At 42.2% G+C, this 27,509-nt stretch overlaps 6 protein-coding genes across 14 annotated transcripts; 4 read left to right on the plus strand and 2 right to left on the minus strand.

Annotated features, from left to right (window-relative positions):
- Window positions 1-1,535: 1,535 nt before the first annotated feature.
- Window positions 1,536-3,114, minus strand: LOC119560618 (60S ribosomal protein L13a). Its single transcript, XM_037874156.1, has 3 exons — window positions 2,963-3,114; window positions 2,352-2,592; window positions 1,536-1,979 (listed from the first exon to the last, which is right to left on the minus strand). The coding sequence occupies exons 1-3, from the start codon at window positions 2,981-2,983 to the stop codon at window positions 1,624-1,626; spliced, it is 618 nt and encodes a 205-aa protein (XP_037730084.1). The 5' UTR covers window positions 2,984-3,114; the 3' UTR covers window positions 1,536-1,623.
- Window positions 3,115-3,399: 285 nt separating this feature from the next.
- On the plus strand, window positions 3,400-5,157 carry LOC119560617 (angiopoietin-related protein 7-like). The gene is made up of 3 exons (XM_037874155.1): window positions 3,400-3,582; window positions 3,639-4,674; window positions 4,922-5,157. Exons 2-3 carry the CDS (start codon window positions 3,743-3,745, stop codon window positions 5,052-5,054), a joined length of 1,065 nt encoding a protein of 354 aa, XP_037730083.1. The 5' UTR covers window positions 3,400-3,582; window positions 3,639-3,742; the 3' UTR covers window positions 5,055-5,157.
- A 562-nt stretch (window positions 5,158-5,719) lies between these two features.
- LOC119560598 (CDC42 small effector protein homolog) lies at window positions 5,720-13,151 on the plus strand. Its single transcript, XM_037874123.1, has 3 exons — window positions 5,720-5,919; window positions 11,685-12,057; window positions 13,082-13,151. The coding sequence occupies exons 2-3, from the start codon at window positions 11,809-11,811 to the stop codon at window positions 13,088-13,090; spliced, it is 258 nt and encodes an 85-aa protein (XP_037730051.1). The 5' UTR covers window positions 5,720-5,919; window positions 11,685-11,808; the 3' UTR covers window positions 13,091-13,151.
- LOC119560597 (DPH4 homolog) lies at window positions 5,913-8,901 on the plus strand. Of its 2 annotated transcripts, XM_037874122.1 has the most exons (3): window positions 6,667-7,139; window positions 7,211-7,280; window positions 7,339-8,901. In XM_037874122.1, exon 3 carries the CDS (start codon window positions 7,339-7,341, stop codon window positions 7,876-7,878), a length of 540 nt encoding a protein of 179 aa, XP_037730050.1. In that variant the 5' UTR covers window positions 6,667-7,139; window positions 7,211-7,280; the 3' UTR covers window positions 7,879-8,901. The 2 variants fall into 2 exon arrangements, with proteins under 2 accessions (XP_037730049.1, XP_037730050.1); XM_037874121.1 differs by lacking the exons at window positions 6,667-7,139; window positions 7,211-7,280 and adding an exon at window positions 5,913-6,045.
- A 1,886-nt stretch (window positions 13,152-15,037) lies between the features above and the next one.
- Window positions 15,038-18,875, minus strand: LOC119560707 (another transcription unit protein). 5 transcript variants are annotated; one of them, XM_037874300.1, is made up of 7 exons: window positions 18,722-18,874; window positions 18,601-18,664; window positions 18,465-18,533; window positions 18,334-18,402; window positions 18,203-18,271; window positions 17,453-18,137; window positions 15,038-16,392 (listed from the first exon to the last, which is right to left on the minus strand). In XM_037874300.1, exons 1-7 carry the CDS (start codon window positions 18,750-18,752, stop codon window positions 15,097-15,099), a joined length of 2,283 nt encoding a protein of 760 aa, XP_037730228.1. In that variant the 5' UTR covers window positions 18,753-18,874; the 3' UTR covers window positions 15,038-15,096. The 5 variants fall into 5 exon arrangements, with proteins under 5 accessions (XP_037730228.1, XP_037730229.1, XP_037730230.1 ...); XM_037874301.1 differs by lacking the exon at window positions 18,203-18,271 and having other exon boundaries at window positions 18,722-18,875; XM_037874302.1 differs by lacking the exon at window positions 18,465-18,533.
- A 259-nt stretch (window positions 18,876-19,134) lies between these two features.
- Window positions 19,135-25,566, plus strand: LOC119560558 (regulator of gene activity). Of its 4 annotated transcripts, none has more exons than XM_037874068.1 (8): window positions 19,135-20,135; window positions 21,920-22,055; window positions 22,114-22,325; window positions 22,938-23,187; window positions 23,901-24,464; window positions 24,674-24,878; window positions 25,091-25,255; window positions 25,315-25,534. In XM_037874068.1, the coding sequence occupies exons 2-8, from the start codon at window positions 21,923-21,925 to the stop codon at window positions 25,532-25,534; spliced, it is 1,749 nt and encodes a 582-aa protein (XP_037729996.1). In that variant the 5' UTR covers window positions 19,135-20,135; window positions 21,920-21,922. The 4 variants fall into 4 exon arrangements, with proteins under 4 accessions (XP_037729996.1, XP_037729997.1, XP_037729999.1 ...); XM_037874069.1 differs by lacking the exon at window positions 19,135-20,135 and adding an exon at window positions 21,436-21,647; XM_037874071.1 differs by lacking the exon at window positions 19,135-20,135 and having other exon boundaries at window positions 21,923-22,055; window positions 25,315-25,566.
- The last annotated feature ends 1,943 nt before the right edge of the window (window positions 25,567-27,509 follow it).

Consider the following 27,509-nt stretch of genomic DNA (forward strand, 5'->3'; position numbering starts at 1 on the left):
TATAGAAAGATTCGCTAGCCTTTTCTGTTCTGATTATTATTGCTTCGTTATCGTCCAATAAATAATGTAATTTTCTTTCTTTCGCTGTATTATAAGAATAAGCTGTGTAAACAATATTGATTTAGCTCAACGTAAGAGCATTAAGATTGCAATTATTTGTTCCGAGAAAAAAACTTTCCGGTTTTCTGTCTTGGAAAACCCGATTAAACTTTCATTAAGACTTCGTTGATAAGAAAATTCTTTTAAAGATTTTCTTATTTAAGCAGGGATGCCCAACGTAAATATTATAGTTGGATTTGAAATACTGCAGAATGCGTTGCATTTTCATTTTAACTATAGCCTTGGTGGTAAAGCAGTAATCTTTAGCTATAAAGTTTATAACTTTGAAACTTTGTTTATTTCAGGGCTATATCAGTGGCGCTCCAACTGATTTGGACAAACAAATTTCGAATGAAAGTACGACACAAATAAAAACAGATGAAGACAAATCAAAATATTCAGATGGCTCCGAAGAGAGTTCTAATACAATCGACTGGAACAACGAATTTTGGATTAAGACCACCCCACTTCCTCCTATCGTCACACTGCCCGAGCCGGATAAGAAGATATTGTGCGAGTTTTTGGACTCCTTTCAGATCATTAGAATGAAACTTTTTTTAGTCATTATGGCTGCCAACATGGAATTCATGTCCAACGCGGAGAAACATTTCCCAAATGAGTTTCGAGAGCAAATGGCGAAACCCCGAAACACAACTTATGGCCAAGAGTACTTTGGAATCGACCCATACCCAGCAAACATAATTTTTCAAAACAAGACTGCTTACGAGGAATATGCCAAAGTTGATGTCGTTAAAGCAAACACCCTTAAAATGCTCAACACAATTTTCCACGGATTACAAATTATCCATAAGCAATAACTTGATGACGCCCAAAAAGTGAACAGCAGTCTAAGTAAGGAAACCGTGAAATCCGAATGGGAATTCCTCGTTTCATTTGAAAATATTAAGACTCCAACGAACTATCACAACGATTCAATAGCGGATCTTTTAAATGATCTTCAGACAAGATTCAAACATAAGTATCAGTGTTCTTAAACGCAATCAATTTGAAAGACAGAAACTCTCGAAAAATTATCAGAAACAATTTATATTTTTAAAACCTTACAGCCGCCCTAGTGAAGTCTTATCTATATTTTATTTGGTTTTTAGTTTTGAAAATTCTTTTTTAACTTCCCTTGTACTTGTGTTTATCCAAGTTAAATTTCCCCTAAACATATTTTTCTTAATCTTTACCCTCCACGCTTTACTTTTTTTCTTTTGAATAAAGGCAAAAGCCCGACTGATAAATATTTTATTAAGTTCAGCTTTTTTAATTACTCATCAGGTTTTGATAAAACTAAAAACAAAAAAAATATTTTACTAAAACAATGAATGTATGCACATTTTCATGACTACTGAACTTTTGAATCGCTGTTCAAACCCGAAAATGCTTTTCACGCTTTTATTTGTAAACAAAAATAGACCCTCAAAGACGAATTTGTTTTTTAAACTAGATGTTGTTTTATTCTCTTTTAAAAAACTGCTACGCATCTGAACGTACGTAATTTTGCCCTTGTTGTTGTCCTTAAACCTCGTAGCCGTAGGATTTGATGATTTTGTTGAAGGGCTCGGCGGCCTTCGCGATGTTCTCGCGCGCCTTGACCGTCAGCTTCTTCAGCTCGCGGTTGTGCTTGAGGGTGACGCGGAGCTTGGCCTTGCGCTTGCGCTCCAGGCTCTTGACCACGTCCTGGTAGTGCCAGCCGACCTCGTGCGACAGGCGGCCGACCTGGCAGTACTTGCGGTCGGAGCGCAGGGTGAGCACTCGCATGGCGATGGGCACGACGACGCGGCGGCGCTTGTCGTAGGGCGATGGGATGCCGTCGAAGACACGGAGACGGGCGAGGGCGGCCTGGCCACGCTTGGTCTTGTGTGGGATCATGCCTGCAATGGAGATGATAGCCCGTTAGTCAAGGGTACACACGCTTGGGAAAAGGTTTTGATGACTAGGAGCGTCAGTTGAGAGTTGGTTACACGGTTTCTCGTTCAAATAATGTAGGTAAGAATGTGATAATCATCATGGCAGGTGGAGCAGCTGACAGCCGGCCTTTTATGCTTACCTAAAAGAGAGGAGAACGGGAGTTAGCAAGAGATTTTCAGGGACTATGTGGTCAGAGAAGTAGAAGTGGCAGCAGTATCTCTCAGTTATGTTTTGTTTACATGGTTTCTCATTCAAATAATGTAGGTAATAAGGTTTGAAAACATCATGGAACTGCGCTGCACTCAACTTAACTTCTCCCCAGGTGGAATACATACCTCGGACAGCCTTGTAGAAGATCCGGGAGGGGGCACGGAAGTGGAAGGGACCACGGGCCGGGTTCACGTTGCACCGCTTGCGCAGGTAGGCCAGGAACTTAATCTTGTTCCTGTAGAAGTGTCCGGAGAGGTTCAGCTCCTCGCAGCGGACGACGGCGACCTTGCCGCCCTGCAACAGGTACTTGGCAACCACAGAGGCCAGGCGGCCAAGCAAATGGCCGCGACCATCAATAACAACGGTCTGAAAATGTAAAGGAAATCGAATTAAAATAGGAAAACAATACGGGCATTTTGTGAGGTTAGGTTCGTCGGCAAGCGCATAAACAAATGTGTGTGGCGCCTTATTTTCCACCAGCACGTTGTTTTCCTGGGGCAACTAATACATTCCCCGATTTGTCAGCTCTTGGCCAGCATCCCACTCCAAGTTTTCACAGATGCTCTGTTTTTTGGCACGTGTAAGGCGCGACGCCTTTTGAAACACTAAAAACTGCTCTTCCAACCGCGTTCTCGCACATTTTACCACTCGCGCTGATGGCCACCGTTGTGCGCTAATCATTTCACACGTTTGTTTGATGCTCGGCCCGCTCTAAAGTTGTTTTTTCGGCACTTACCCTGTTCGTTAAACCAGTCATGTTTAAGAACCGCACGGAAAGAAGGCGGAAGTGGCGTTGACAGTTCGAGCATCGCTGCGCAGGGTTGCTTTGGGAACCGGAACTAGTTCGGAGCGGCGTGTCCACGTTGCCACTTCTTGGGCTTAGCCAGTACACACTCCCAACTGGCGCTGCCACCTTTTCTTCTGTTGTGATTTCAAAATTCGAATGCTTTCTTTGGCACCCCTGATTATATTAAATAAAGCATATCTTAATTTGTTGAACATTTATTTTGTCTCTGACACATTTCTTAATAAGGTATTCACCCGCTCCCTGTCTTAATGTGCATTGTGCAGTAGAATAACCTTATTCCCAATCCCTTTTATTTACACAATGGCAATGTTCTTAAAAATGCCTTACGCGATCAAAAGCTGGTTACACTCAAAGATAAAGAAACACCGGATGCTTTGTTTACATTTAATCCTTTGCAAAAACTCTTGTATTCTATAGTTTATCATATTATTTAATAATTTTTGTCAATAATACTTGGAGTGAACATGAAACCTGATAACTTAAACAATCTCTCGCATAATCCTCAAGGATCATTCGGTGACTCGAACACTGAAAACAATTCGGATTCGGTAGGTTTCAATAGAGACACCCTTAAAAATTCAGAGCAGATCAAATTTTTTTCCAGCTCAGCAGCGATACAGATGTTGAAGGTACGAGTTGTGCGGCAAGCACATTAAGGGGAACAAAGCCAAAATAAATGATCTGGTTTCCAAGTTGACTATTGCCGAAATGCAATTAGCTTGTGAAAAAGAAAAGTCCAATAATAAGGATCAATTAATCAAGTCTTTGAATATGTCGATAGATTTGGTGAATCAAAACAAAGACTTAAGTATACAGCAAATGCACAGTCAAAATGTGGAGCTTAAAAATGCGCTTGATTTGAGTCAGAGTCAGGCGCTTACCGAGAATAAAGATAAGGAATCATCCGGTTCTCAAGATAAATATACGAAAAATATTGAAGATTTGAATGCCAAAATTATTCAGTTGGAACGTAAAGTCAAGGAGAAGGATGATCATATTGCCGAGTTTCAACAGAAATTTAAAATCAATATGAGCGAGATAAAAGAAGAAATCGAGTTGGACATGAAAACCAATATTAAAGAGAAGGAAGAGCACATAACCCAGCTAGAAGCCAAGATAAGTCAAATGAATACAAAACTTTCTGAGTTCACCCTAGACACTAACAGTTGCCAGAATCCAAGCGAATCTTTCGTATTTCTTAACTGCACTACGATTCCTTCAATTAAACTGATAACACTCCATGACTCCGAACCCTTCGGAGCTGTTTTTGAGGATATTCCATCCGCCGGTCCTGGTTGGATGGTCATCCAACGTCGATTTGACGGAAGTGTGCTTATGAAAAATGAAGACCATTTTTTCATTGGCTGTGGAGATTTAGGTGGTGAATTCTGGATCGGAAGTGAAAAATTGCATAAGTTGACTGCCAGTCGTCGGCATGAGTTGTACATTCAACTGGTCGACTTTGATAATGTTGTTGCTTTCGCCAGATATGACCACTTTATTATTGGAGACTCTAAAAAGCGATACAAACTGCTGTCCCTTGGTAAATACTCAGGAAATGCTGGCGATGCTTTGTTGAGTCATATAAACAAAGATTTTCAAGGCGACGGATATTGTGGATGGTGGGATAGAACCGATTGGTAAGTATACGTTCTTATGGGGTGTCTCACAAATCTTTATCTAAAAAAATATTTCTTAATTGGATATGTTATTTCTAAGTAAGAAATTCTAACATTATAAAAACATATTTTATAAGGAAAAAGTTGTAAGAAATGGTTTTGATTATTGTTATTTATTTTAGGTCACAATGTCTTTTAGATGTTTTTAACTTGACTTAGTTAATACTATTACTAATTCTATTATATTTAATAATTGGATCACTTGCAGTAATTTGAACGGAAACTTCTACGACTGTAAAAGGGAGTTGAGAGACTGGGATGGAATTTGGTGGGGTCGTTGGAACATGGGAAAAAGATATTCTCTTAAATCGTGCAAAATGCTAATACGGCCAAAAACATAAATAAGTCTGCCGAAGGCGGTTAAAGGTGGACAATATGATACAAATGTATAAATAAGTTTAATGTACTAAATATATTCCAAACAAATAAACCTAAAAACAAGAAACTGTGATAAACTCCTTACTCTCTTCACCAACTTCAAAATGTTACTTAACATTTTTTAATCTACTGCATGTCCTAATCCCAACTTTCGTGATATTATAGCTTCCGAGATCTCAGCGACGAATACAATACCCTTTTACTCTACAAGTAACGGGTATAAACAAAGGAGCCCAAAAGCAAACTCTTCAAATGTCCAATCCCTTTTCCTTAATATTTAGCTGCTCTTGAGTAAAAGTCCCTTATAAAATTGTGTTCCTAAAAATACAATAAAAGTTCCGTTATTGCTTCTGATTACATTTTTAGTAGCATTACTTTTCGAAAGGAATATCATTCTTTTATTTGTAATTTTGAACAAAAAAAAATAAAAAAGCAATAAAACGAGGGTACTGAATCCTCATTAATTTTGTAACAGTTGGGTATTTCCATTAAAAAGTCTAAGGAATATCCTTATTCATTCTTGAATTTATTGGAATATAATTGGTATTTCTTGAAACTGTGCATAGTGGTATTTTTTCTAGGCAGAGTGGTATTTTTAACGGTCTCGCGTGCGGTCACACTGATCAATACTTCAAAAACTTTCGACCTACCTGCTGCAAACGATAAACGCGCTGTAAACACTCCGAACTCCGTGAATAAACGCGAATTAAATGCCAATTAAATAAATCTTTACATGACGACTCCTGTTGGTTGCGGGCGAGTGCAAGGCGCGTGCTTATCTGGTTGGAAAAAGTGCTGGACCCAAGAGACTGAAAACCGTTCTGAAAAGTGAGTGGGTGGTGAGTTTTCTTCTCCCCAAAAAGAATCCGAGCCAATTAATAAACAAATCGGCGGAGCAACAAAAGTTTTCCACACGTGACCTGTGAGCAGGAAAAGCCGTCACCACCTTATAAGGCAAGTTTCGAGTTGCATGCGGCACCCATGAAAATCGTATGTGCGTGCGTTCTAAATTAGATGCGATGCTCGCTGTTCGATGTCTGGGTCTGCTATTAATTAGCCATAAGTTCCTGTCTTGGGGCAAGTTGTTCGCCCCTTTCCTTTTTCGCTAATTTCGAAATTGGGTCAACGTGTGCGATGCTACATTCGCTGTTCGAGTTTACATATATGTATATATATTTTTTGGCTGCTGCCGCCGAACCAGTTTGTTGACCTTGTTTTCCGGCTCTCCAAGTGCAATTGGGGCTTGACTTTTGACAATATGTCCGACTTTTCTTTTTTGAGGGGGTCTGCGGACTGGGAATTATGATCGGCAAACATGCAACGCATTTGCAGCGCTGATTTGTGAGGAAATAAACGTTTATCACCACCTAGCAACACAAAACTCACGCATACACAAACACTCCTTCTTGGGGACATTTCCGTTTTTCCAACAACAAAGGCTGTCTGCTGTGTGGGGGTGTGCCTGTGTGCGTGAGATGGGGGTGCCGTTTTTATATTGATTAAATTAACTGTTATTAATTCCATTGCGCCGAGCGTCGCGTTCCATGTAAACAACAAACAGCTGTTTTCGGGCATTAGAACCTTCAGTGTTGGTTAACGCCACGCATAAGGATCGCACATTTTTGCTGAAAACAATAATTGCGCTTAGAATACGCACTTTATTTGTTTGATATTTGTGCAATCAACAAAGTATAAGTTGCTTGCGTGGAGAAAGCAGTATTTAATATGGATTGAATTGTAACAACAGTGCTAAATAATACTTAAGATATATACTTGAAACGATCTGAATTTGATGATAATTTAGTAGACGTCCACCTCGGGAATGTAACAAAAAATGTGTTTCATTATTACCTTATAAGACCTACTGAAAATCATAATGAAATCATTAAAAACTTAGATCAAATTCGAAACCGTATATCAATTTATCTATGTACCAATCAAGTGCCGTCATTTACTAGTTGAAAGTAACCCAATAAATGTACTTATCATACAACTGACTGACTTAATTAAAAGCTTTTCGAATAAAGTGTGTTAAATGACAGATAAAGGTATTAAATGTATGCCAGTAGCAGTCAAATAATGAAAATGAAATATTTACCTGTTAAATACTAAACTTCAGCTTTCAAAAAAAAAGTGTATCAAGGGGCACTTAATGTTAAAGTGCTAGATAAAATCTCTTTAGACTAAAAGTAAGTACAAGAAAATAATGTTTTCCCTACAACTACTTCACGGATTTCCCTCTTGCAGATGCCCGACTTTTATGAACTTCTGAATGTGCCCTCCACGGCCAGCTTCGAAGAGATCAAATGCAGCTACAAACAATTGATACTACAATGTCATCCCGACAAATTGCGACAGCTCGATGACCCAAATCCGGAATCGGAGGGCCAGAACAGCGACTTCAACGCGATAAACGCGGCGTGGAACACACTGAAAGATCCCATTAGGCGCAAACACTACGATGCCGAATTGCTGCAGTCGAAATTCCGGGCCCACAGCAACATATACGCCACAGTGGAGCTGGATGAAATGCAGCGGGTACAAGTGGAAATCGAAGAAGACGACGAGGCACCGGCACCTCCCTCCCGAGAATCTGAGTCCCAACCCGAATCTAAAGCAGACAAAGGGCCGGCGACAATGTGGAGTTATGCGTACGACTGCCGGTGCGGCGGTCAGTATCTGTTCGATGGACCCGGAGACGGAGACGATGAGTCACCCGAAGTGATTGTGGAGTGCAACGAGTGCTCTTTAGTGATTATTGTGAAACAAGCCAGCCGCAAGTTGTAAATAAAGAAACCCAGCAAGTAATGGAACTGCTGCCCAGCACAATGCTTGCGAATCCAACTATTCGATTGAGAGCTCTTTTAAATTTAACTTTTACACTCCGTTTATTGGTTTCTTGAACCCCCGGCTGCGAGAGCTCTCTTCATATGCAAAGCATGTTGTCATCGACGTCGTGCATCCGACATTCAACCGGGCCCAGCCCCTTCTTTGTCGCTTGTTGTGCCCAAAAGTGATGTAACATGATGGTACATCATTTCGATTTGGGTTCCCCACTCCCGCTGCTTATTCACTTTGCATATGCTTCATTTCCGCTGTGCGGGGAGAAATTACCAAAGATTTGATGTCTCTGGCGCGTGTGAATTGACGGCGGTTTGCCAAATAACGAGCAGTTTGCTGTTTATTTACTTGGGGGAGTTTTTGGGTCAAGTTTTGGATGGACCTAGGCCGCTTTAATGGGCTCGCTAATCCGCTATTATGACAGAGTATTGATGAAATTGCTTAATTTTCGAAGAGGTTCTCCTTTCGTATTAAAATATATTACTACATTAAAGTGTTACTCAAGTGGTTATAGCAAAATGTGATATATTTTCACTCTCATTAATATTCTTCCGCAATGATACTTACCTTTATTTATATGATTTTAAGATATTATAAGTACTTATTAGAAATCAAGAAATAAATGAGGCTGAAAACTATATTTGCCTAGATTTGCGTTTTTCTAGTAGTAGTGTAATGAATATTTTAATTTAACTTGATAGTGATAGTGACTATTTTTCAATTGATAATGTTAAATTATATTCCTTTTAACAGAAAAGTATCTCAACCGACATTAAGGTTGGAAGTTGAAATCTCGCCCATCTGAAAAAACAACGGGTTTTTAAGCTCCTTAAATGTAATTATAATTACTCGAGCTCGCCCATTTTTCGTTTTTTGTTAAAATTCAATAACCCCGCCCGATCGCGGCACCGTCGACGATGATGTCAGCAACTGCAAAGGCACAGAAAGCGAAAAATGTTTATAATCGACTTCGAGAGCAGACGAAAAAGTCGAGTACCATTGGATTTCCATTTGTTTATGATTATTGCAAAGTAATTTGCAGTAGACACGGCAAATTACGCACACCCAGTCTGTCAGGGGTTTCTTGTATTTTACTTTATCAGTCCCCCCTCGAAAATCTTTCCCGCCGGATAAGTACGTCACTCGATGGATAATTAACGGTTGTCTAGCTTTCGTTTTCTAAACATGCACATTGTTTATACATATAAATGCTATATGCTTGTTTGCGCATAAATGTTATTTACATAAACCGGCAGACAAGCTTAATAAACACTTGATTTCCAGCCCCAGTTCGAGTTAAATGAGAAAACAAAAGTCGGTGGAAAACGTGCGTACCTTTCGCAGACATACTGCTACATTTATATGATCTAAACACTGGAAAAAATCGGACATTTCTCAGAAAAATTTAATTTTGAATAAATACTTCAATTCATTTTTTAATTTTATTTGTTATTGTGTAGGAAAAACGATCTCTTTTTTGCAATGGTTTATAAAACAACTACTTATTTATTTTATTACAACGATGGTTAACATTAAAAATGTTACGAAGGTAAAGAATATAGATTTTAAGAAGAAATATATAAAATTGTGGACTTAACTTTCCTCCTCTGGTTCTTCTAAGCTATACAAGTTAGTATAGTTTACTAACAAAACTATTTAATTATTGTCTCAGTGTAGGCATTTCTCTGGTCCTAGGTCTATTCATATCTCTTGGGCATCTCACACTTTAATAACCTTTTGACACAGAAAATTGAAACGCTTTAGCGCATTTGCCGCTCGTCAGTCGCTCATTCATTCCAGTCATTCCCTTATTCCGTCAATTACCCCGGCTTGGCTGTTGTTGTTGTTGCTGCCAAAGCTGTTGCTACACAGAGAAAAAATTAGTAGGATATGGTGATAAATTACCTACAATTTCTGTTAGGATATTCTGAATTTAAAGTTACATTTACCGAGCTGAATGATTTTAAATAGGCAATACTATGTTGTGTTATTAAGAGGCGAACTATGCGTTATGTTACCTTTCATTAATAAGTATAAAATTCGTCTAAATTCAACTTATTTTCACAGGGAACTGCATTTTCTCAGTGTATTATTTCTCTTGTGTGACACGCGTCGTAGCGCGATTTGAGATAATAACGTTAACGTTCGCTCTCGGAAAGTGCAGATATGTTGGCTTCAATAAGCCGGCCTCCAGCTCCAGCTCAGCCCCGGGTCCAAGTCGCCAACCGTCGCCAGCTCCATGTTCCACGTTCCAACTCCACATCGCTGCCCTGCCGCCTGGCACTTTCATTTTGTTTTCACTGCGCATTAAAGACGCTTGAGCAGCTTTAATTGCCCAATGGCCAGAAGAAGACGAGAGACTGCGCAACACGCGTAGAAAGCCCAAGAAGTTTGGAAGAAGCCGGGCCAACGGCGGAAATTGCGCGGAAAACGCTTGTCATACCCACATAACCATCTCAGTGATCTAATGAGATCGGCGACAGTTTAAACTGGAATTCCGTTAAGAAAAGGGATCGAATAGTTATTTGATACCAGGCCACACCGTACCGATATATAGATAGTTTTTATTTTTTTAAGCTAATTGGGACGAAATTTTATAACATGATGATATTCAGGGCCAACAGGAAAACGTAATGAAAGCGATTTTGAATTTTTCCATAATTTAATTAAATTTTTTAAAAGCCAGGGTGCCAAGTTCGAAATTCGACTAATGTCACTTTGAAGAATGCCATATTTGAACCTATTACAAAAAAGGAAAATTTATTATTAAATAAACAATGGCCAGCACATTTTTATGATAAGTTAACACAAGTCGCGCTTAAATCTGTTTTCGCTTTAGGTCCTCTAAAACAGCTGATCAATACCGATGATTCGCTGACTTACGGTATTTATTCAGTTGAGGTGGGGATATCTTTTCGGGGGAAACGTATCCAGGCAAAAGAAACAAACAAGATGTTCGCCAGAACTAGTTGTGCCTGCGAACCTCGAAGATCGTGAGTGACAACCCGACTTCTATCTGGATACTTCATCTGTATCTCTTGTGTCTTTCTCTCAATCTAAATTACACAAAAGTGCCAATTAATTGTTGATTTTCGTTTCTTTTTTGCTATGTATATTCTTTCGCAACTTTGCGTCTTCCCAGGCAACGCCTCGGGCCATATAATTCTGTTGTTCTGTTTCTGTGTTTCAATCTTTGGATAGATGCTTGCCCAAGGTGTCCGCATCTGCATCTGTATCTGTCTTGGCGAGTGTGTAGCCAAGTGAGAAGCAAGGTGGCAAGTGGGGCAGCAAGTAGAGCAGACAAACATCATGCAGATACGGATACACCCTCCCACACAACTATTTACCAGTAGAATAAATCGCACATCTCTGTACGTCACTGGCTTTCTGGAGCAATGTAAATGTTTTAGGTTCCATAACTGTTATTGGTTGTGACTGAGTAAATTTCCTTGAGCAATTAACTGGGTTAAATTTATCAAAAAGGCGCGTCCTCACGTCCTCAAGGTTAACTTAAAGTAGAATGTATAACCCACTTTCAATTGGTCATTATGGTCTGTTTATTTGTGTAACAAGGTCTGTAGTTTCTATGGCCCTATGTTTACATATTAAACTTCTTTCTTGGAAAATAGGAAAGTTTAATAGCAAGCAAAGAGTGTGCTTTAAACCAAGCGAACTTGTGGCTACTCTAATCTTTATTTATTAACATACAAACATTCATCTAATCAAAACCCCATCCCATTCGACCATTCCAGTAGCCGAGGTGCGTAGCCCACGCCCAACAGAGTCGTCAACCTGGCTGGGAGCAGCAGCCTCACGATTGATCGCCAGCACTACCAAAAGACTGAAACGCCGTCCAGCCAGCGAGCCAAGGGGAAGATGGCCAGCACCGGCGAGATCTGGCTGCAGTGGTTCTCCTGCTGCTTCCAGCAGCAGCGCTCCCCCTCCCGCCGCCCACACCAACGCCTGCGCATCGACCGGTCCATGATCGGCAATCCCACCAACTTCGTCCACACGGGCCACATCGGATCGGCGGACGTGGAGCTGTCGGCCAACCGCCTCAACGCGATCTCAACCCAGATGCAGAGCAAGGGCGGCTACGAGACCAACTCGATACACTCGCTGCATGTGAGTTGCCTGGCCAGCCGTTTGGTGACCCACACAGGATGGCTTCTCTACGTCTAAGCTCTATTAGTACCCTTTGACATACTACAGTAGATCATTTTACTTAGCCCTATCGATTCCATCTGGCTAACAAGTTCAAGTTTGAGGTTCGCCTTACAGAAGTCATACTGTAAGCGCTCTTGGGGCTTTTGGCTTGTTGAGTCATTTGTTTTGTTTGGCCCGCGCCTTGCGGTTTTCTTAATGTGCGAATCACGTCGTGACTCGATTGTCGCAATCCAAGAACCTTTTGGACGTTTAGCACCTACATAGATATTGAGATCTTGAGACGCAAGGTTCAGGGTGGAGGCTAAAAATGTGCATGTGTAATTCAGTTTTATTCAAAACAGATGACCAGTTTTAGGGATATCAGCTTAAGTGCACAGGCTCATCTAAAAGTGGGAACCACAAGAATCGATTTAATTTTATTTCCCGGCTTCAAGTGAAGCGGACAAAGAAAACCAGGCTGAATATGTATTATGAAGATATATGTATACAATATTTCGCTAGTCCAATACCAATTTTATAAACGAAGAAAGAAATGTGTAGAAGTTCTTTCGGAAAATTAAACAGTGGATTATAAATTTCCGAAAGAATACTCGTTTTGTTCTCCGTGGAAATCAAAGATCCATTTACTAGGGGCTTAACCCAAATGCCAGTGCTCGAACTTCCCATCGAACGGCAAATAACACACCCCACTTTGGCTAAATTCAATTAATCTACCCCCAATTCCCCACCCCCACCACAACAGATACATATGTGCATGCCGGGCGCTCGTTTTCTGGGACCCCGATGGCTGATAAGGCCCCTTCCCAATCACCGCCGCCCCGCCCCTGTCGTCGATAGCCACACATGTATAACTATATAACTATAGTTAATTGAGACAACGGAGCTGCTGAGCAGTGTGCTGGCCACGGTCTAGTACATCGCTTAAATGGTTGACAAGCAATCCTCGACTCATGTTTCTTTTGGTTTCGCTCTTTATTCGCAGGCCTGCTGATGGAAGCCCCCAGTCACCTCGCGTATCCCCGCTATAAATGCATTTCGTGCAATTTTTTACAGAAAAGGAGAGGAGCAGCTTAAATACTTTTTACAATTCTTTGTTGTGGCGTGTTATCAGGCGAAGATGGCAAAAATGAGAGGGAGGGCTGAATGGTGCACAAAGCTGGAAGTCACGAGGAGGTGTGGAGGAGGGCACATTTGAATTAGGTTCCAGATAAAAAAAAACCAGACGACGGTACGCGACAACGGATTCCATTCCGGCTTACAACCGCGGGCCCCAGCTGTCCACGTACAGAGATTTTGGGCTGATTTGCTTTTTGTGAGTATTAGCTAAATGAAAAATCGCAAAAAGAGTGCCAAGCGACTAAAATCACCTAAAACCATTAGTTAAGCCCGTAACGATATATGTATACAGAGTCAGTTGGAACATTACGTAACATTTTTTGGATGTACTTAATGCCAAAAATATCAAGAGGGAACTACCAGTTCAGTTCCTATCCATAATAATTTACATTTCCAAAGCACATTTCATTTACGTACTCCTACGAAAACTGCCTTATAATCAGTTGCACAACCAACAAAAAATAGTCTGACCTATGATATTTGGCTGAAATGGTGCAACTAGCGAACCTTTTTACAAAAGCTGATTTAGCATTTACACGACGTTATTAACTGTATGCGGAAAACTGTCGCACAATCATATTCAACACACAAAGTAATACGTTTAAGAACACTATTGATATTTTCCCATTCGAATACTTGTGAACCTCTTAATAGGATTAGATCCCAGCAGACTGGAATATATGGTTTTAGGCAAGCGACAATTCAAGCATAGATTGACGAGTACCTTTGTAGAACCCCACATCAAAAGCTGAAATATATATTTGTAAAATCAGATGCCGTTGTAGATAACAGAAAAGAGTTTAAACATGCGTTGGGTTTTAAGCATATAGTCTAATTGTATAAACCAATATTTAAGCAATAATTTATGGAAATATATATATTTAAAAGCAGCAACCCGTAAATATATCGTGTGTTTTTATGGCAAACATCAGTGGGCACTTTGGAAATTATCTCCCGGCATCACGGTTCAACGGACAGCTAATTGCACAGCCTAAGTGCTTTTTGCTACTGGCTCTAATCGACCAAACACAATTGGGCCATCTGGGGCGATGATTTCGGCCCAATAAATAATGCATACTCGGATTTAAGGTCTCTTGGCGAATAAGTGAAAAATTCCTAACGGACTTGCCACCAACTTCAAGGTCATTTCGTTAAAAAAAATTTGTTGTCCTCACTTGTACATAAACATGATTTGTACTAATTTATTTACAGACAGTTACGTTGAAAAGAGGCCAAAAAGATAGCATTAATTGATTTAGTGTTAAATCCACCGAATTTAAAAAAAAATTGTCAACTTTTTTATAATTTCCATTGTGTATACAATTTTATGGAGACAAAATTGTGTTTAAATCTTTCCTATCACTTTTAAGAACAGTTCGTTAAACGCGGACAAAGTCGCGGCCAAAAGTATGTTACTTTATAAAAATGAATTGTATTAATTTGCAGACACGAGCCCAATTAACTTTGTTCCCTAATGATTGCAGAAACAAAGTGTCGAAAATTTGTAAATTAAAGTCTGAGGAAAAATGTGCAAATTGCATGTTGACAATTAGTAGGGCATAAATAATTGTATTCAATTTGTGGACAAGAATAAAGAGTAGTTTTTGAAAATCCCCAAAAAAATGGTTCCCGGCTTTCAGCTATATGAAGCATATTCTTACAAAATTAAATCCTAAAATGCCGATTTTTTTTAAGCAATTGTATTGTTTTAATTTATGAGACTTGCAGCTAAACGATGCACAAGAAGTCTTAACACTCCCGAGATGTTAAAGCCAACTGAGGTATACAATGTTCTTGGAACCCAGCATAAGAAGTCAGCAAGTAAACATTGTAAATTTCTTTTATTGGTCGATTCAAGGAACACAAACGAACTGGACCAACCTAATCATCGTTGTCGCTTCCCGATCCGCTGCCGGAGCCACTGCCACTACCGCTTCCACTGCCCGACTTGCTGCTGCCACCGCCGCTCTTCTGGCTGCCCTCGTTGTCGCTTCCGCTGCCGCTGCCTCCTCCGCCGCTCTTGTCACTCTTGCCGCTCTTGGCGCTGCCAGCATCGGACTCGCTGTCGGAGTCGCGCAGTGCCTTGCTGGCCTTCGCCTTGTCCACCTTCTTGCTGCGACGCGCCTCGAAGTCGGAGCCCTCGTCCTCATCCGAGGAGTAGATCGTGGATGCCTTCACCTCCGCCGGGCCACCACCGGAGCCCTTCTTGTATCGGTTCTTTATAGCGCTCAAACTTATGGCATTTTCATCATCGCTGCCGTCGTCGTGCTGGTAGGATGAGGTCCCGCCTCCAATTAGCGGTTCACCTGCACCCGATTTCTTCTTCTTGGGCTGCGCTTTGTGTTGGTTGCGCATCGCCTGGCGCAGCTTGGCCTCCTCCTCCTTGAGCTGCCCACGCCTGTCCGTAGTGGGGTCCTTGCCCACCTGTGTCAGGATCTTAATGCCGCTGGTCTTGCTGGAGCGATCGGCCAATGACATGGTCATCTTCTTGTGCGTGAACGACTCCGTGGAATGGGGACGGAAGGTGAGCTTAGTCCTGAACACCGACTGGCCCTGCAGACCAGTGCCCTGGCGGATGAACAGATGGTTATGGTCTCCCAGTAGCGGCTGTCTGTAGGCGTCGAAGATCTCGTTGCCCAAGTGAAGGGACATGCTCCCGTCGGACCAGCGCACGAATCGCGCATTCGACTCTCGCACCATGTCGCCCTTGTTGTCCATGAATTCACGCCAGCGAATCGTGTTGCTCACCTTGAGCTTGATGCGCTGCCTTCCCTCCTCGTCCATGGTTTCCTCCTCATCTATCTCATCTTCGTAGGTCTCCGGGTCAAAAGGATGAGTGACCACCGACAAGAAGTTGGGCAGCTTAATGAAGTGTTGCTCTTTTCCAAGATCCGCTGAGATGCGAGGAATCTCCACGTCGATTCGGGTCTCGGGCAACGGTTCAGGTTCATCTTCCTTGGGCGCCTGCTCCACCTGAGACTCGACTCTATCCCGCGATCGCGACCTTGAGCGGGAACGCGAGCGGCTCATCGAACGACTGCGGGATCGAGACCTGCTTCGACTGCGACTCTTGGAGCGTGTTGGGGACTTAGCCTGGGATGGTCCAGCTTCCTCCTCATCGTCACTAATATCGTCGGCATCTCCGAAGATGTCAGCTGCGGCAGGGGCTTTCTTTGCCTGCAAGATTTGGATAATTAGTCTGGGTAAACAAGTACACAAACAGCTAATGTACTTTTTTTACATGAACAACTTAAATAAATAATTAAATGTTCCACACCTTAAAAAAAAGGAAAAGCAACTTCCTCAAAGGAAATATTTTTAAAAGTACTTTTAGTAACTAAAAACAAATTTAAAAGCTATACACCAATATAAACGGACTGATCTTTATCCAAAGAAATAATGGGTAGCCGAAGCCACAGCAATCCTTGACGCAATCAAGATATGTCTAAAAATCAGGTGGAAAACATGCATTTGCTCTGATTCCCTGCCAGTAGTAAAAGACAAAAAGAAACATAGAAAACTCTACACATCTTATTTCCAAAACTCGAAGTCTCATAATTAATAGCTTGCCAAAAATAAAAATTATATAAGTGTCAAGCCATGTGGACATGTACAATCTCCTCCTTAATAGCTTCAGAAAAAATAAATAAATTAGATAGAAATATATATTTAAAATCAACACTGCTTAATTATATTCCACGCCTGATTAATAAAACCTCCCTTACCAAAAACCCCTGCCTTTGCCAAACTATTCAGAATTGAACAAACCCAACTTATACGGTTACGCCTTGGGCACACCAGACTGACCCATACAAATAGATTCTATCAACCTCCATCGAACCAATGCAAATTATGTAATATCATGGATACATAATCTGTACATATTTCGAACGATTGCCAAACCTTCCACAACATTAGACCCAAAACCCCAAAGTCCGATCTCATCCCTCTCTTAACTAATCCAAAACCTGAAAACATACTTGTATGTTTTTTCCAACATACCGAATCACTTATAAGGCTACAAGAAGACAATTCTAAAATTACTTTCTAATATCAAATATTAAACTTAATATTTCTATGTACACCCCCAAAAAATTATATCCTAATTAAGTGTTTTTTGTTAATTGTAAGTTAAATGTTAAGTGCCAGAGCTGTGGCTGTCGTCCATTCCTGTAGCTTAATTTTTATAAGTAAGCCTACAGAGTACAAATAAATAATTAAATTCATATCGCCTCACCTCCTCCTGATCGGACTCGCTGTCTGAGTCGATCAGCCGTGACTTCTTCGCCTTGGTGGGCGATTCCTCCATTTCGCTATCGCTTCCGCTCTTGTGCTTCTCCTGATCTGAGCCACTGGCCTTGCGTGCCTTTTTCTTGGGCACGCCAATGTCGCTGCCGGAGCCAGATCCACTGCGGCTGCGACTTCTGGCGGGTGAAGGAGTGCCCGTCTTGGAGCGCGACCTGGATGTGCGACTGCCACTCCTGCTCCTACTTCTGCTACGACTGCCGCTCTTGGAGTTGGCACGCTCATCGTCAATCTGCAGGTTGGGCGAATTGGAGCGGGATTCCTCGTTGCCACTGCCCTTGTGTGTGTCACTGCGGGAGCGTGATCGAGATCTGGCGCTCTGTGCCGAGCCGGATTTGCGACTGCGAGCGGATCCGGATCTTTGGCTGCGAGGAGAACCTGATCTACGACTATGTCGGGAGCCGGAGCGACGGCTTTGGGGCGATCCAGACTTGTGACTTTGAGGGGTGCCGGATCTGCGACTATGAACGGATCCTGATCTGCGACTATGAGCGGAGCCTGATCTACGACTTTGAGGCGATCCCGACTTCTGACTTTGAGGGGAAGGAGATCTGGATGATCTGGAGCCCGAGCGGGATCTGTCGCTGCCACTGCCCGACTTACGGCTACGAGGGGACCTGAAAAACACAGGCATACCGGTCAGCACACTCCAAAGGCTGCTTAAGAAGGTCTCGAAATTTACCCGGGCGCACTGCCTCCTTGCGGCGTGACACTGCGACTGCCACTGCCCGACTTGCGGCTACGAGGGGATCTGAAAAACATAGGCGGATCAGTCAGCACACTCTAAAGGTTGCTTAAGATCTTGTAGTTTACCCGGGTGCACTGCCTCCTTGGGGCGAGACACTGCGGCTGCCACTGCCCGACTTGCGGCTACGAGGGGACCTGAAAAACATAGGCGGATCAGTCAGCACACTCTAAAGGTTGCTTAAGATCTCGTAGTTTACCCGGGTGCACTGCCTCCTTGCGGTGAGACACTGCGGCTGCCACTGCCCGACTTACGGCTACGAGGGGACCTGAAAAACATAAGCAGACCAGTCAGCACACATTGAAAAGGCTGCTTAAGAAAGTCTCGTAATTTACCCGGGTGCACTGCCTCCTTGCGGCGTGACACTGCGGCTGCCACTGCGACTGGAACCGGAGGAACCTGCGGAAATACTATAAATACCAATTCCTCAGGTCACGGAAATCACAAGCCACTCACCACTGTCATCGTCAGAGTTTTGGTCACCCATATTGTCAAGAAAACTCAATCGCAATCTGGGAAAATCGGAAATAAAGGTAATTCGCGGCCGGGCAATAAAGTTGAGTTTGGAAGGCCTTGGCACTGTCAGACTAATCGATAACTAAAACAAGCTAGGAGGCATCTGCACGGTCAGTCCAGATGGCAACACGATAGCCGATTATGACTATCGATTAAATGTAAACAACTATTTGATTAGCCACAAATATAAAGAAAACTTTAATAATAAAACAAAAGAACTGAAGTAAGGCCAGAAACTAACTGGAAAGAGTGCCAACATAGTCTGCAATGGCCACGCAACCGCCTCTTCAAAAATTGCCAACTATCGATGTCAGCGCTGCATCGATAGCAAATTTTTACATCCCTAATTCCTGTGTGTTTGTATTCGTGACAGCCACAAAGTTTTTTTGCGGAACATTTTTTGTGTACAATTTAAAGCCATTTCGGGCGCTAAATAATTGTTTACTGCCCCTCGATAGTGGATCGTAAAGACCCGGCTCCACGAAGTTCGAGTGCATTTTCGGGCCGGTGGCGTAAAAGATACGCAAATCGAGCGGTGAATTTGCCCAATTCGCTGCTTCGGGTGAAATTTCAATGAACTGAGAAAACAAAGACAGACTCACACACAAACACACACACAGGGTCACAGACACAGTGCTTGTGCAGCAGTGAAGAAAGAAGCAGAGACAACAGCGCAATAGCGAGCAATTATTTACTTACAAATAAAATACAAAAAGGAAAACACTACCAAAAACCCAAAGCCATTGGCCAATCCGAGTGTAACGTGCGCGACATTTGCATAAACGTGAAACAAAAGTGGTCGCAAGAGCGGCGCAGAAAAAACGGAAAACTTTCAGCCTCAGCCAGGCATCAACATCCTTCGGTACTCCCTCTCTTCGACTCTCTCTCTCTCTCTGGCACGAAGACCACGCTGCATACAGACGAGGCATATATACACACACGCACAGCGATATATATGCCATTTATTTAGGGACGACACGGCGCGGAAAAGTACTAACTAACCTCGCTCCCGCTACGGTTCCAGTTCCCGCTTCCCATTCCCGCTGCATCCTGCCAGCCAGTTAGCCTTCCAGCGAGTGAGTGCGAGAGAGAACGAGCGACCACAGCTAACCAACGGCTGCCCAGTGGGAATTAGCGTAAGCAGACATCCTTGCTGACTGGCTGATTCGGTGATCCGTCGCAATTACGGCGCCAGGACAACGACTCCCACGTCCTCGTCCCGCCGGCCGCTTTGGAATGTTAAATGCGGTGAGAACGATCCGATCAGTGTATGTTGTTGTTGCTGGACAGAGTGGAAAGCGAGCGTTAACAGTGGAAGTGCAAGAAGCGGCAGTATCGTCTAACGTTAATTTAGGTAAGTTGCGCAGCTCCAGCTTTCCGCTCTTTTTTCGCCCCGCCGCCCAAGGTTACATTGTTCGGTTTACTTGGCCCGAAAGTTTCCGCTAGCCAGTGTTTTTGTTGTAAGCGCGAGCGCCAGTGTTGCATAGCGACCGCTGGGTCAGCTGATAAAGTTACATGCGCAGGGCAGATAAATCGGCAATCGGCTCAGCTAGCCAGATAAATTGATGGCCGGGTTTTGTTACCTCTTGGTAAATTAAGATTCCGGGAAGATTATTTCAGGTGAAGAGGAAGGTGGCATACAATTCTGCGTGAATGGCTGCAGATGTGTGTGGCGAGCTCTGGATTACAGTGGACTTCTGATAAGATAAACCGTTTAACTACGAACAATCAATTAGGAACTGAAGATAACAACTGAACAAACCTATTGTTACAGATATCTTCAGCAACTTTTAAGTTGTTTTTTGGGATGATATTCAGTTAGTCAATGATTTTTCATACATAAATATTTATACATTAAATGATAAATTTTGGTTTTTTTGTCAAACAGTAGAACAGGTTAACTTGTCTAAATCCGGGTAATTACATATGATGAATCGGGAAACATGATGACATGATCTAGTTACTTATCTTAGAAAGTTTAACACAATAATTCGCAACACAAATTTGATTAAATTGAAGTCCCAACCTTCTCTCAAACCTTAAATTGTATCTCACAGTAAAAAGATGGGAAGTTGTAAAGTAGATTCCACAGCTTCAAGAACTTTAATGGGGTTATCCCGAAACCAACAATATTTACTGTACACCTTTTTGCACTTTGCCGCACTGCTTCACCACTACCTGCATAATTGATCGTGCGACAAGTGCAGGCGTATCCTTCTGCCCTCGCCCCGTCCCACTCCTTCTCCCTCGCATCCTGCTGCCAGTCATTCTGGTTTTTATCACCCACACCACTGCCATTGTCTTCGTCTGCATCTTATCCACACGGCCTGTGCCTGTGCATGTGTGCCCACGCCAGAGAGGAACGGCAATAATTGCGCCTCTGTTCCTCCTCCCCATCCTTTACCACTTACTTCTCCTTCTCTCCTTTTGCTTTGTTTGCTGTCCGAATTCGCCAATCGACAGCTGATGCACCGGCCATTTAACGGAATCGAGTGGCGAGGGCGAATTTGTTTATAGCTATGTACATACATCATGTTGGTAACCCTTTTTGGCATCCCCTTCGAGTCGGAGTTACGCAAATTAAACTAGACAGCAATACACACACTCACGACTAGCGATGCTTGGCTTGGGCCCAAGGCTCCTCACCAGCCAGTTTGTTTGTTTATTTGTTTAACACGCATATGTTCGCATTTACTGTGCGACAATTATCTGCGGGGAGCCGATTTGTTATCACTACAGCCCCCCCCTCCACTGAGTCACTTGGAATAAAAACTCTTGTTTATGAACGAACAATTTTCCCGGTTCAGCCTTTTGACAGCCGACGTTTTTTGATTACGGCGCAGACGTTTTCTGAGCAATGCCTTAGGTTGGTTTATACGTACGTAGTGCGTGGGGTTACGACAGTTGCTTACGTTTATTTCTATTAGTGTTACTATAACTATAAGTATTATATTGGGATATAGCCAATAGGAAAACCCCTAACATTTCAAAATCACTTTACAATCATATCAAAGCGCGACCCAGTTATGGTGTTACTCGTTTTTTGTTTATGGGTGTTATTCATACATCGATAAGAATGCCCATTGGGCTGACACAAGCAAAGCAACAACCTTTTAATCGACAACCCCTTTCTTGCAGATTATGGCGAATTTAAATTTTCAACAACCCCCGAGAAGTATAGCGAACGCGGCGTTAGCTGGCCGGACAACTGGAGGATTCGGTGGTAGCTCCCTGGCTGGCCATGTGACGCCCACGTCGGGCATGTTCCAAACCGGTAAGCACGTGCTAGCATAGAGGTTGTCAGAGCTCCCACTCACATTTGTGGCCCACAGACTTTGCCAACTCCTATCCAGGAGCGGCGAACTACGGACAGGCGCCACAGCAGCAACAACAGCAGCAGCAGCCCCAACTGTCGCCGAACCGGAATGCCCAGCTCTCGGTCGGCGGACCCGCCATCTCGAGCGGCAACCGGAATGCCAACCTCTTCGGCCAGCGGCAGTTTGTGGAACGGCGTGCCATGCAGGGATTGGGCAGTGGCCCCATGGTGAGCAGCACTGAATGAATTCCATCTTCTCCAGCTCGAACTTGTCCAAGTCCAGCCATATATAACTCAGAAAATCCTAAACAACCCCAATCTTCAAGTGTTTTTATCTTGTTCCTATAATTTTTTTAGATATCTTCATACATTACATTATCTGTCTGCATTACTTAAATACTATAGATTAGATAACATAATATAAAGCTGATTTAAAATGTACATTTTCAATAATATTCGACCACAATTTAACATTTTCATGGTTAGTTAGAAATATCATGAAATCTATGCAAACTTATGAAGTTTTTATTGTAAACGCTAATTTAACCGTACTATGAAAAGCTAATACTTCAAATATCAATACTTTAATTTTATACCAGCACAGATTATGCTAATTTAAAATTGTTCACCTATAAACATCTGAAAAAGCTACGGCTAATTTAGTAAAGAAAACTCCATAATATTTAAAAGTCCTACACCGGTAATCAGAAAGTCTTTTTGACTTTTCAAAGTTTTTTTTTTAGAGATGTAAATATTTTGTTTTAAGGTTTGAGTTGGACAAGTTAGACCATCCTTTCGACTTATAACTTTAAACCTGGCTAAAACAATTCCTTTCCACAGTCGAACATGGGCAACTTCATGCAGACGGGTCGCGGCGGCTACGGAACGGGCGGAGGCGGTGGCGGTCCTTTGAATAACTTCCACGTGTTCGGCGGCGGCGGCGGGAGTGATGCCTCCACGCCAGCCCTGCTCGATCCCACGGAGTTCCCCTCGCTGACGAATGCGCGCGGCCAGAACGACCAGACACTGCCCCAATCGAATCCGCTCCAGCCGCCGGGCAGCAAACCCTATGGTAATTTCTTTACCTCTTGTGAGTTCAAATCAAAATCCACTTCTTTTTATTTATTTCTGTTTACAATTACGATTAAGAACTTATGTGCGTGGTGTCATGTGATTCGTTTTTTGGGCCAACATATCTAAGCTATGCGGTACTTGTGACTAATCTCGGGTAACGGTGTTGGTGTAGCAAACGCAAACGCTCGAAAAAGAAAACCAGGACTAACGAATTTTTCAAGTTTAATATAATTCTTATAGGTTGATAGTATCATGATATTCCTGGGCCGTTTGTCCCATTGTTTAAATAAAATTTTCTCAAAAGATTCCCAAGCTAACAAAGAACAAAAAAACGGACAATTGTAATCTGCATGTTAATTTCCTTTAAGATATATACAGTTTCGGTATCTGTGATGATCTCTCATAGCGCAAAAAAAAAAAAATTAACAAAACAAGTAATATATCTTTTAAAAGTAAAAACAACTTATACTTATACTGGTAAAATTAATTGGGTGTGTGGATGATGGGTGTTATTAACATACCCTACCACATGTTTACACATATATTTTTAGATGTGAAAAGCTGTTTGGGTTTGTTTGCCTAAATTTGGTTAAGGTGTTCTTTTTTGAGCGGCTACTTAAGTTAGACAAACCATTTGTAGTGTGTATGAGTTTCATCTGCTTTTATAAGTCATTCCTTCGCTTCACTCATTTCCCCTGGCGACCTGCTCGCTCCTCTTTCCGATTTCAGTTGGCATGGTGAAGCAACCGACGTCAGAGCAATCGGAGTTCACGATGTCAAACGAGGACTTCCCTGCGTTACCGGGTACCCAGAACTCGGACGGCACAACGAACGCGGTGGGGAGTGGCGGCGGAGCAGGAGGCTCCGGCGGTGCCTCCACAGAGAACCACTTGGACGGCACGGAAAAGCCGATGAACTCAATAGTGGTCAGCGGATCAGGGAGCGGTAGTAGCGGCACCAACGTCGGCGTTGTAGGCGGCAATGGTCTCGGAGCTGTGGGTAGTGGCCTCGGGGGCGTGGTAGTAGGCGGAGGAGCCGGTAGTTCAGGAGGCGGAGGAGTCGGCGGCAATGCAGCCAGCGGAGTTGTCGGCGGGTCGCACGTGGGACTGGTGGGCAGCAACAGCGGCATTGGCGGCGTCAACAGTGTACCCAACAGCAATGCCATGATGGGCGTGGGCGGCGGTCTGGGCAGTGGAAGCGGCAACTCCGGGAGCGGAGCGGGCAGCGAGCATCTGAACGATAATTCCAGCAACGATAAACTTGTGAAGAGCGGCGTGCAAACTTCGCCAGATGGTGAGTGCCGAAATTTTAAAGTAAAACCGTGATATTAATTTTATTTTCTTGGGTATCGCATGGCTAAAAATTTAATTATTGAAAAATTTGTCCAAAATTGTATGGTTTTCAAAGCTCCATTAAAAAATGTAAACCCGCTTTCATGGTTTTGTGTGTGAAATGAGTTGTACAAGTTGTATACCTAATACTAAACCTTTTTCTATTATTAGGCAAGGTCACAAACATACCAGCGACCATGGTGAACAACCAGTTCGGCATGGTTGGCCTGCTAACGTTCATTCGGGCTGCAGAAACGGATCCCAACTTGGTGACTCTCTCCTTGGGCACGGATCTCACGGGCTTGGGCCTGAATCTGAATTCGCAGGAGAGCTTGCATACAACATTCGCTGGCCCGTTCGTCGCACAGCCCTGCAGGTGAGCTTATTAGTGATATTATTAAAATTACTTTAAAAGTAATTAATTTCATAAATAAAGTTTTAAATATTTCATCTGGCTCATCGCTGTTGTTTTTAAAACACAAAATAATTAACACTTATTTTAAATAATTATCGGGTCTTAATTATTTATTATTATTACTCTTCACACAATAATAATTGTTTTTATCACCATAACTTGGGTTTTTTCAGAGCACAAGACGTTGAGTTCAACGTGCCACCCGAATATCTGATTAACTTCGCGATAAGAGACAAACTTACTGCGCCGGTACTGAAAAAGCTGCAAGAAGACCTGCTCTTTTTCCTTTTCTACACGAACATCGGCGATATGATGCAATTAATGGCAGCTGCTGAGTTGTAAGCTCTTTCACATAATCCCTTAAAATATATGTACTTAAACCTTTTTTGTTTTTTAGGCATAGTCGCGAGTGGCGGTATCATGTGGAGGAGAAAATATGGATAACTCGAATTCCTGGCATTGATCAATATGAAAAAAATGGTACAAAAGAGCGCGGCACCTTCTACTACTTTGATGCGCAAAGTTGGAAACGTTTGTCCAAGGTTTTCCAAATAGATGCCGAGAAATTAGATAAATGTCCCAATATAAGTGCGTTTATGAATGGACAGTCTGTATAAAATTAATAAAAATGAAAAAAATTGAAAAAGAACATATGATGCTGTTGTTTTTGCATTGCAACAAGGACTTTTAACGATAACATTAATTATAACTTTTATTACACAAATGAAACAATATATTTGAGTTTTATTTATACTATAACATCATGTTTTAGCAAGAGAGAACGCTTTAGTCAATTGCATCGACCATCACATACTCATCACTCAGCTAACTAATTTAACTTATTAACTAACAGTAAGCCGATAGATATTGACATATGTTTTGTGGGTTTTTGGACGCACTCGGCAAACAGCTGAGCAATCATTGGATTCATAGGCACTAGGATGTCATTTTTTAAATCTATAGCTCTTTTTTAAATTTAAGATAAAATAAAATTATATTTCACACTTGTCAGCGCCACGGCACCTAGCGGACGGTAGCGGTACTACAGACCAGGCCTGTTTAACAGTCATAACTTTGAAATTAACAATGGGATCGGTACAATTCTTGGTATTTAGATAGGTATTGATCAACAAAACGCTACTCAGCTAAAGGGAAATGGAGATATTTATTTATTTATTTCGCCAACGCCAATATGCAAGCAGCAAAGCGAGATTTAAATGCGCCACCTACCGGCGGTAGACAGATTTAAGCATTATGGGCGTTAGAGTGGGCGTGGCAAATTTTTTTTGGTCAATCGATAGGTATTGACGATACCAATACATTTCAGTTAACATTTTTTGTCTAGCATGAAAATTGTGGGCTCCACAGGTTTGGGCGGTTTGTGGGCGTTAGAGTGGGCGTGGGATATTCGCGTAGCAAACTTGCGCTGCGTACAAGGCAACGGAATCTAAATCTGAGATCCCAATTCTCTATCTTTGATAGTTTCCGAGATATCTTTGTTCATACTTACGATTTTTAAAGTTTGTGGGCGTTAAAGTGGGCGTGGCAAACTTTTTTTTGGGTCAATCGATAGGTATTGATGAGAACAACACATTTCATTTTATTCTAGCATTAAAACTGTAGGAGCCACAGTTTTGGGCGGTTTGTGGGCGTTAGAGTCGGCGTGGCACTCTGCTGAAACAAACTTGCGCTGCGCAGGAATCTCAGGAATCTGCATGCCTAATCCCAGCATTGTTGCTTTTATACTTCCTTCTGCCTGTTACATACTTTCCGTCGAATCTAGTATACCCTTTTACTCTACGAGTAACGGGTATAATTAATATCAGTTTACACTTTTACAAGGTCTTCAGATTTTAGAGTTATGTACGTTTCTGGACGTTAGAGTGGGCTTCGCACCCTGCTGAAACAATCTTGCGCTGTGTAAGAAGCTCAGGAATCTGCATGCCAAATCCCAATAGCTGAGATCTCGGAAACTATAAGATCTAGTATAGTTTCCGAGATCTCAGCGTTCATCCGGACGGACAGACACACGGACATGGCTAGATCGACTCGGCTGTTGATCCTGATCAAGAATATATATACATTGTGGGGTCGGAAACGCTTCCTTCTACCTGTTACATACTTTCCGACGAATCTAGTTTACCCTTTTACTCTACGAGCAACGGGTATTAAAATTTTAATTTGTATTACAATTGTATCTAATAATTTTTAAACTGGCGGTGTCATTCGATGCGTATTGCACATGAATACAAGCAAGCGTTTATCCCTACAGCCATAGCAGATCAAATTTTTCGAATTGTTTACTTTTCCAACTTCCTTAACCTGATCCAATTGATTTTCTAAAGCTTTGTAGGTCCTTTTAGTTGTTGCAATACCTTTGTATTGGTGTATTACTCGATAAGACCGATTTATCAATGCAGATTTTCATTTACTCTCCTAGTGCGATTCGTCACTACGTGTACTGCCCTGCCCAGTGATAGTAGAAGGCAAATATTTATACTTTACAGTTCATTTTTACGCCTTCTTTACAGAAACGTTGCTTGCGCCTAACAGCACCAGTGACTATGTTAACGATAAAGGCGTTAGGACATT

This window comes from Drosophila subpulchrella, unplaced genomic scaffold (assembly GCF_014743375.2).
Source record: "Drosophila subpulchrella strain 33 F10 #4 breed RU33 unplaced genomic scaffold, RU_Dsub_v1.1 Primary Assembly Seq354, whole genome shotgun sequence".
Classification (NCBI taxonomy): Eukaryota; Metazoa; Arthropoda; class Insecta; order Diptera; family Drosophilidae; genus Drosophila; species Drosophila subpulchrella.

Bases quoted from the DNA above. Each gene is read 5' to 3' on its own strand.
- LOC119560558 (XM_037874068.1), top strand. From the start codon at position 21,923: ATGGCGAATTTAAATTTTCAACAACCCCCGAGAAGTATAGCGAACGCG. The intron at 22,056-22,113 runs GTAAGCACGTGC...TGTGGCCCACAG, and splicing joins GTCGGGCATGTTCCAAACCG to ACTTTGCCAACTCCTATCCA. The intron at 25,256-25,314 runs GTAAGCTCTTTC...TTTGTTTTTTAG, and splicing joins TTAATGGCAGCTGCTGAGTT to GCATAGTCGCGAGTGGCGGT.
- LOC119560617 (XM_037874155.1), top strand. From the start codon at position 3,743: ATGCAATTAGCTTGTGAAAAAGAAAAGTCCAATAATAAGGATCAATTA. The intron at 4,675-4,921 runs GTAAGTATACGT...GATCACTTGCAG, and splicing joins TGGTGGGATAGAACCGATTG to TAATTTGAACGGAAACTTCT.
- LOC119560707 (XM_037874300.1), bottom strand. From the start codon at position 18,752: ATGGGTGACCAAAACTCTGACGATGACAGTG. The intron at 18,665-18,721 runs GTGAGTGGCTTG...GTATTTCCGCAG, and splicing joins AAACTCTGACGATGACAGTG to GTTCCTCCGGTTCCAGTCGC. The intron at 18,403-18,464 runs GTAAACTACGAG...TATGTTTTTCAG, and splicing joins CAAGGAGGCAGTGCACCCGG to GTCCCCTCGTAGCCGCAAGT.
- LOC119560598 (XM_037874123.1), top strand. From the start codon at position 11,809: ATGGCCAGCACCGGCGAGATCTGGCTGCAGTGGTTCTCCTGCTGCTTC.
- LOC119560618 (XM_037874156.1), bottom strand. From the start codon at position 2,983: ATGACTGGTTTAACGAACAGG. The intron at 2,593-2,962 runs GTAAGTGCCGAA...TTACATTTTCAG, and splicing joins TGACTGGTTTAACGAACAGG to ACCGTTGTTATTGATGGTCG. The intron at 1,980-2,351 runs GTATGTATTCCA...TCTCCATTGCAG, and splicing joins CTTCTACAAGGCTGTCCGAG to GCATGATCCCACACAAGACC.
- LOC119560597 (XM_037874121.1), top strand. From the start codon at position 7,339: ATGCCCGACTTTTATGAACTTCTGAATGTGCCCTCCACGGCCAGCTTC.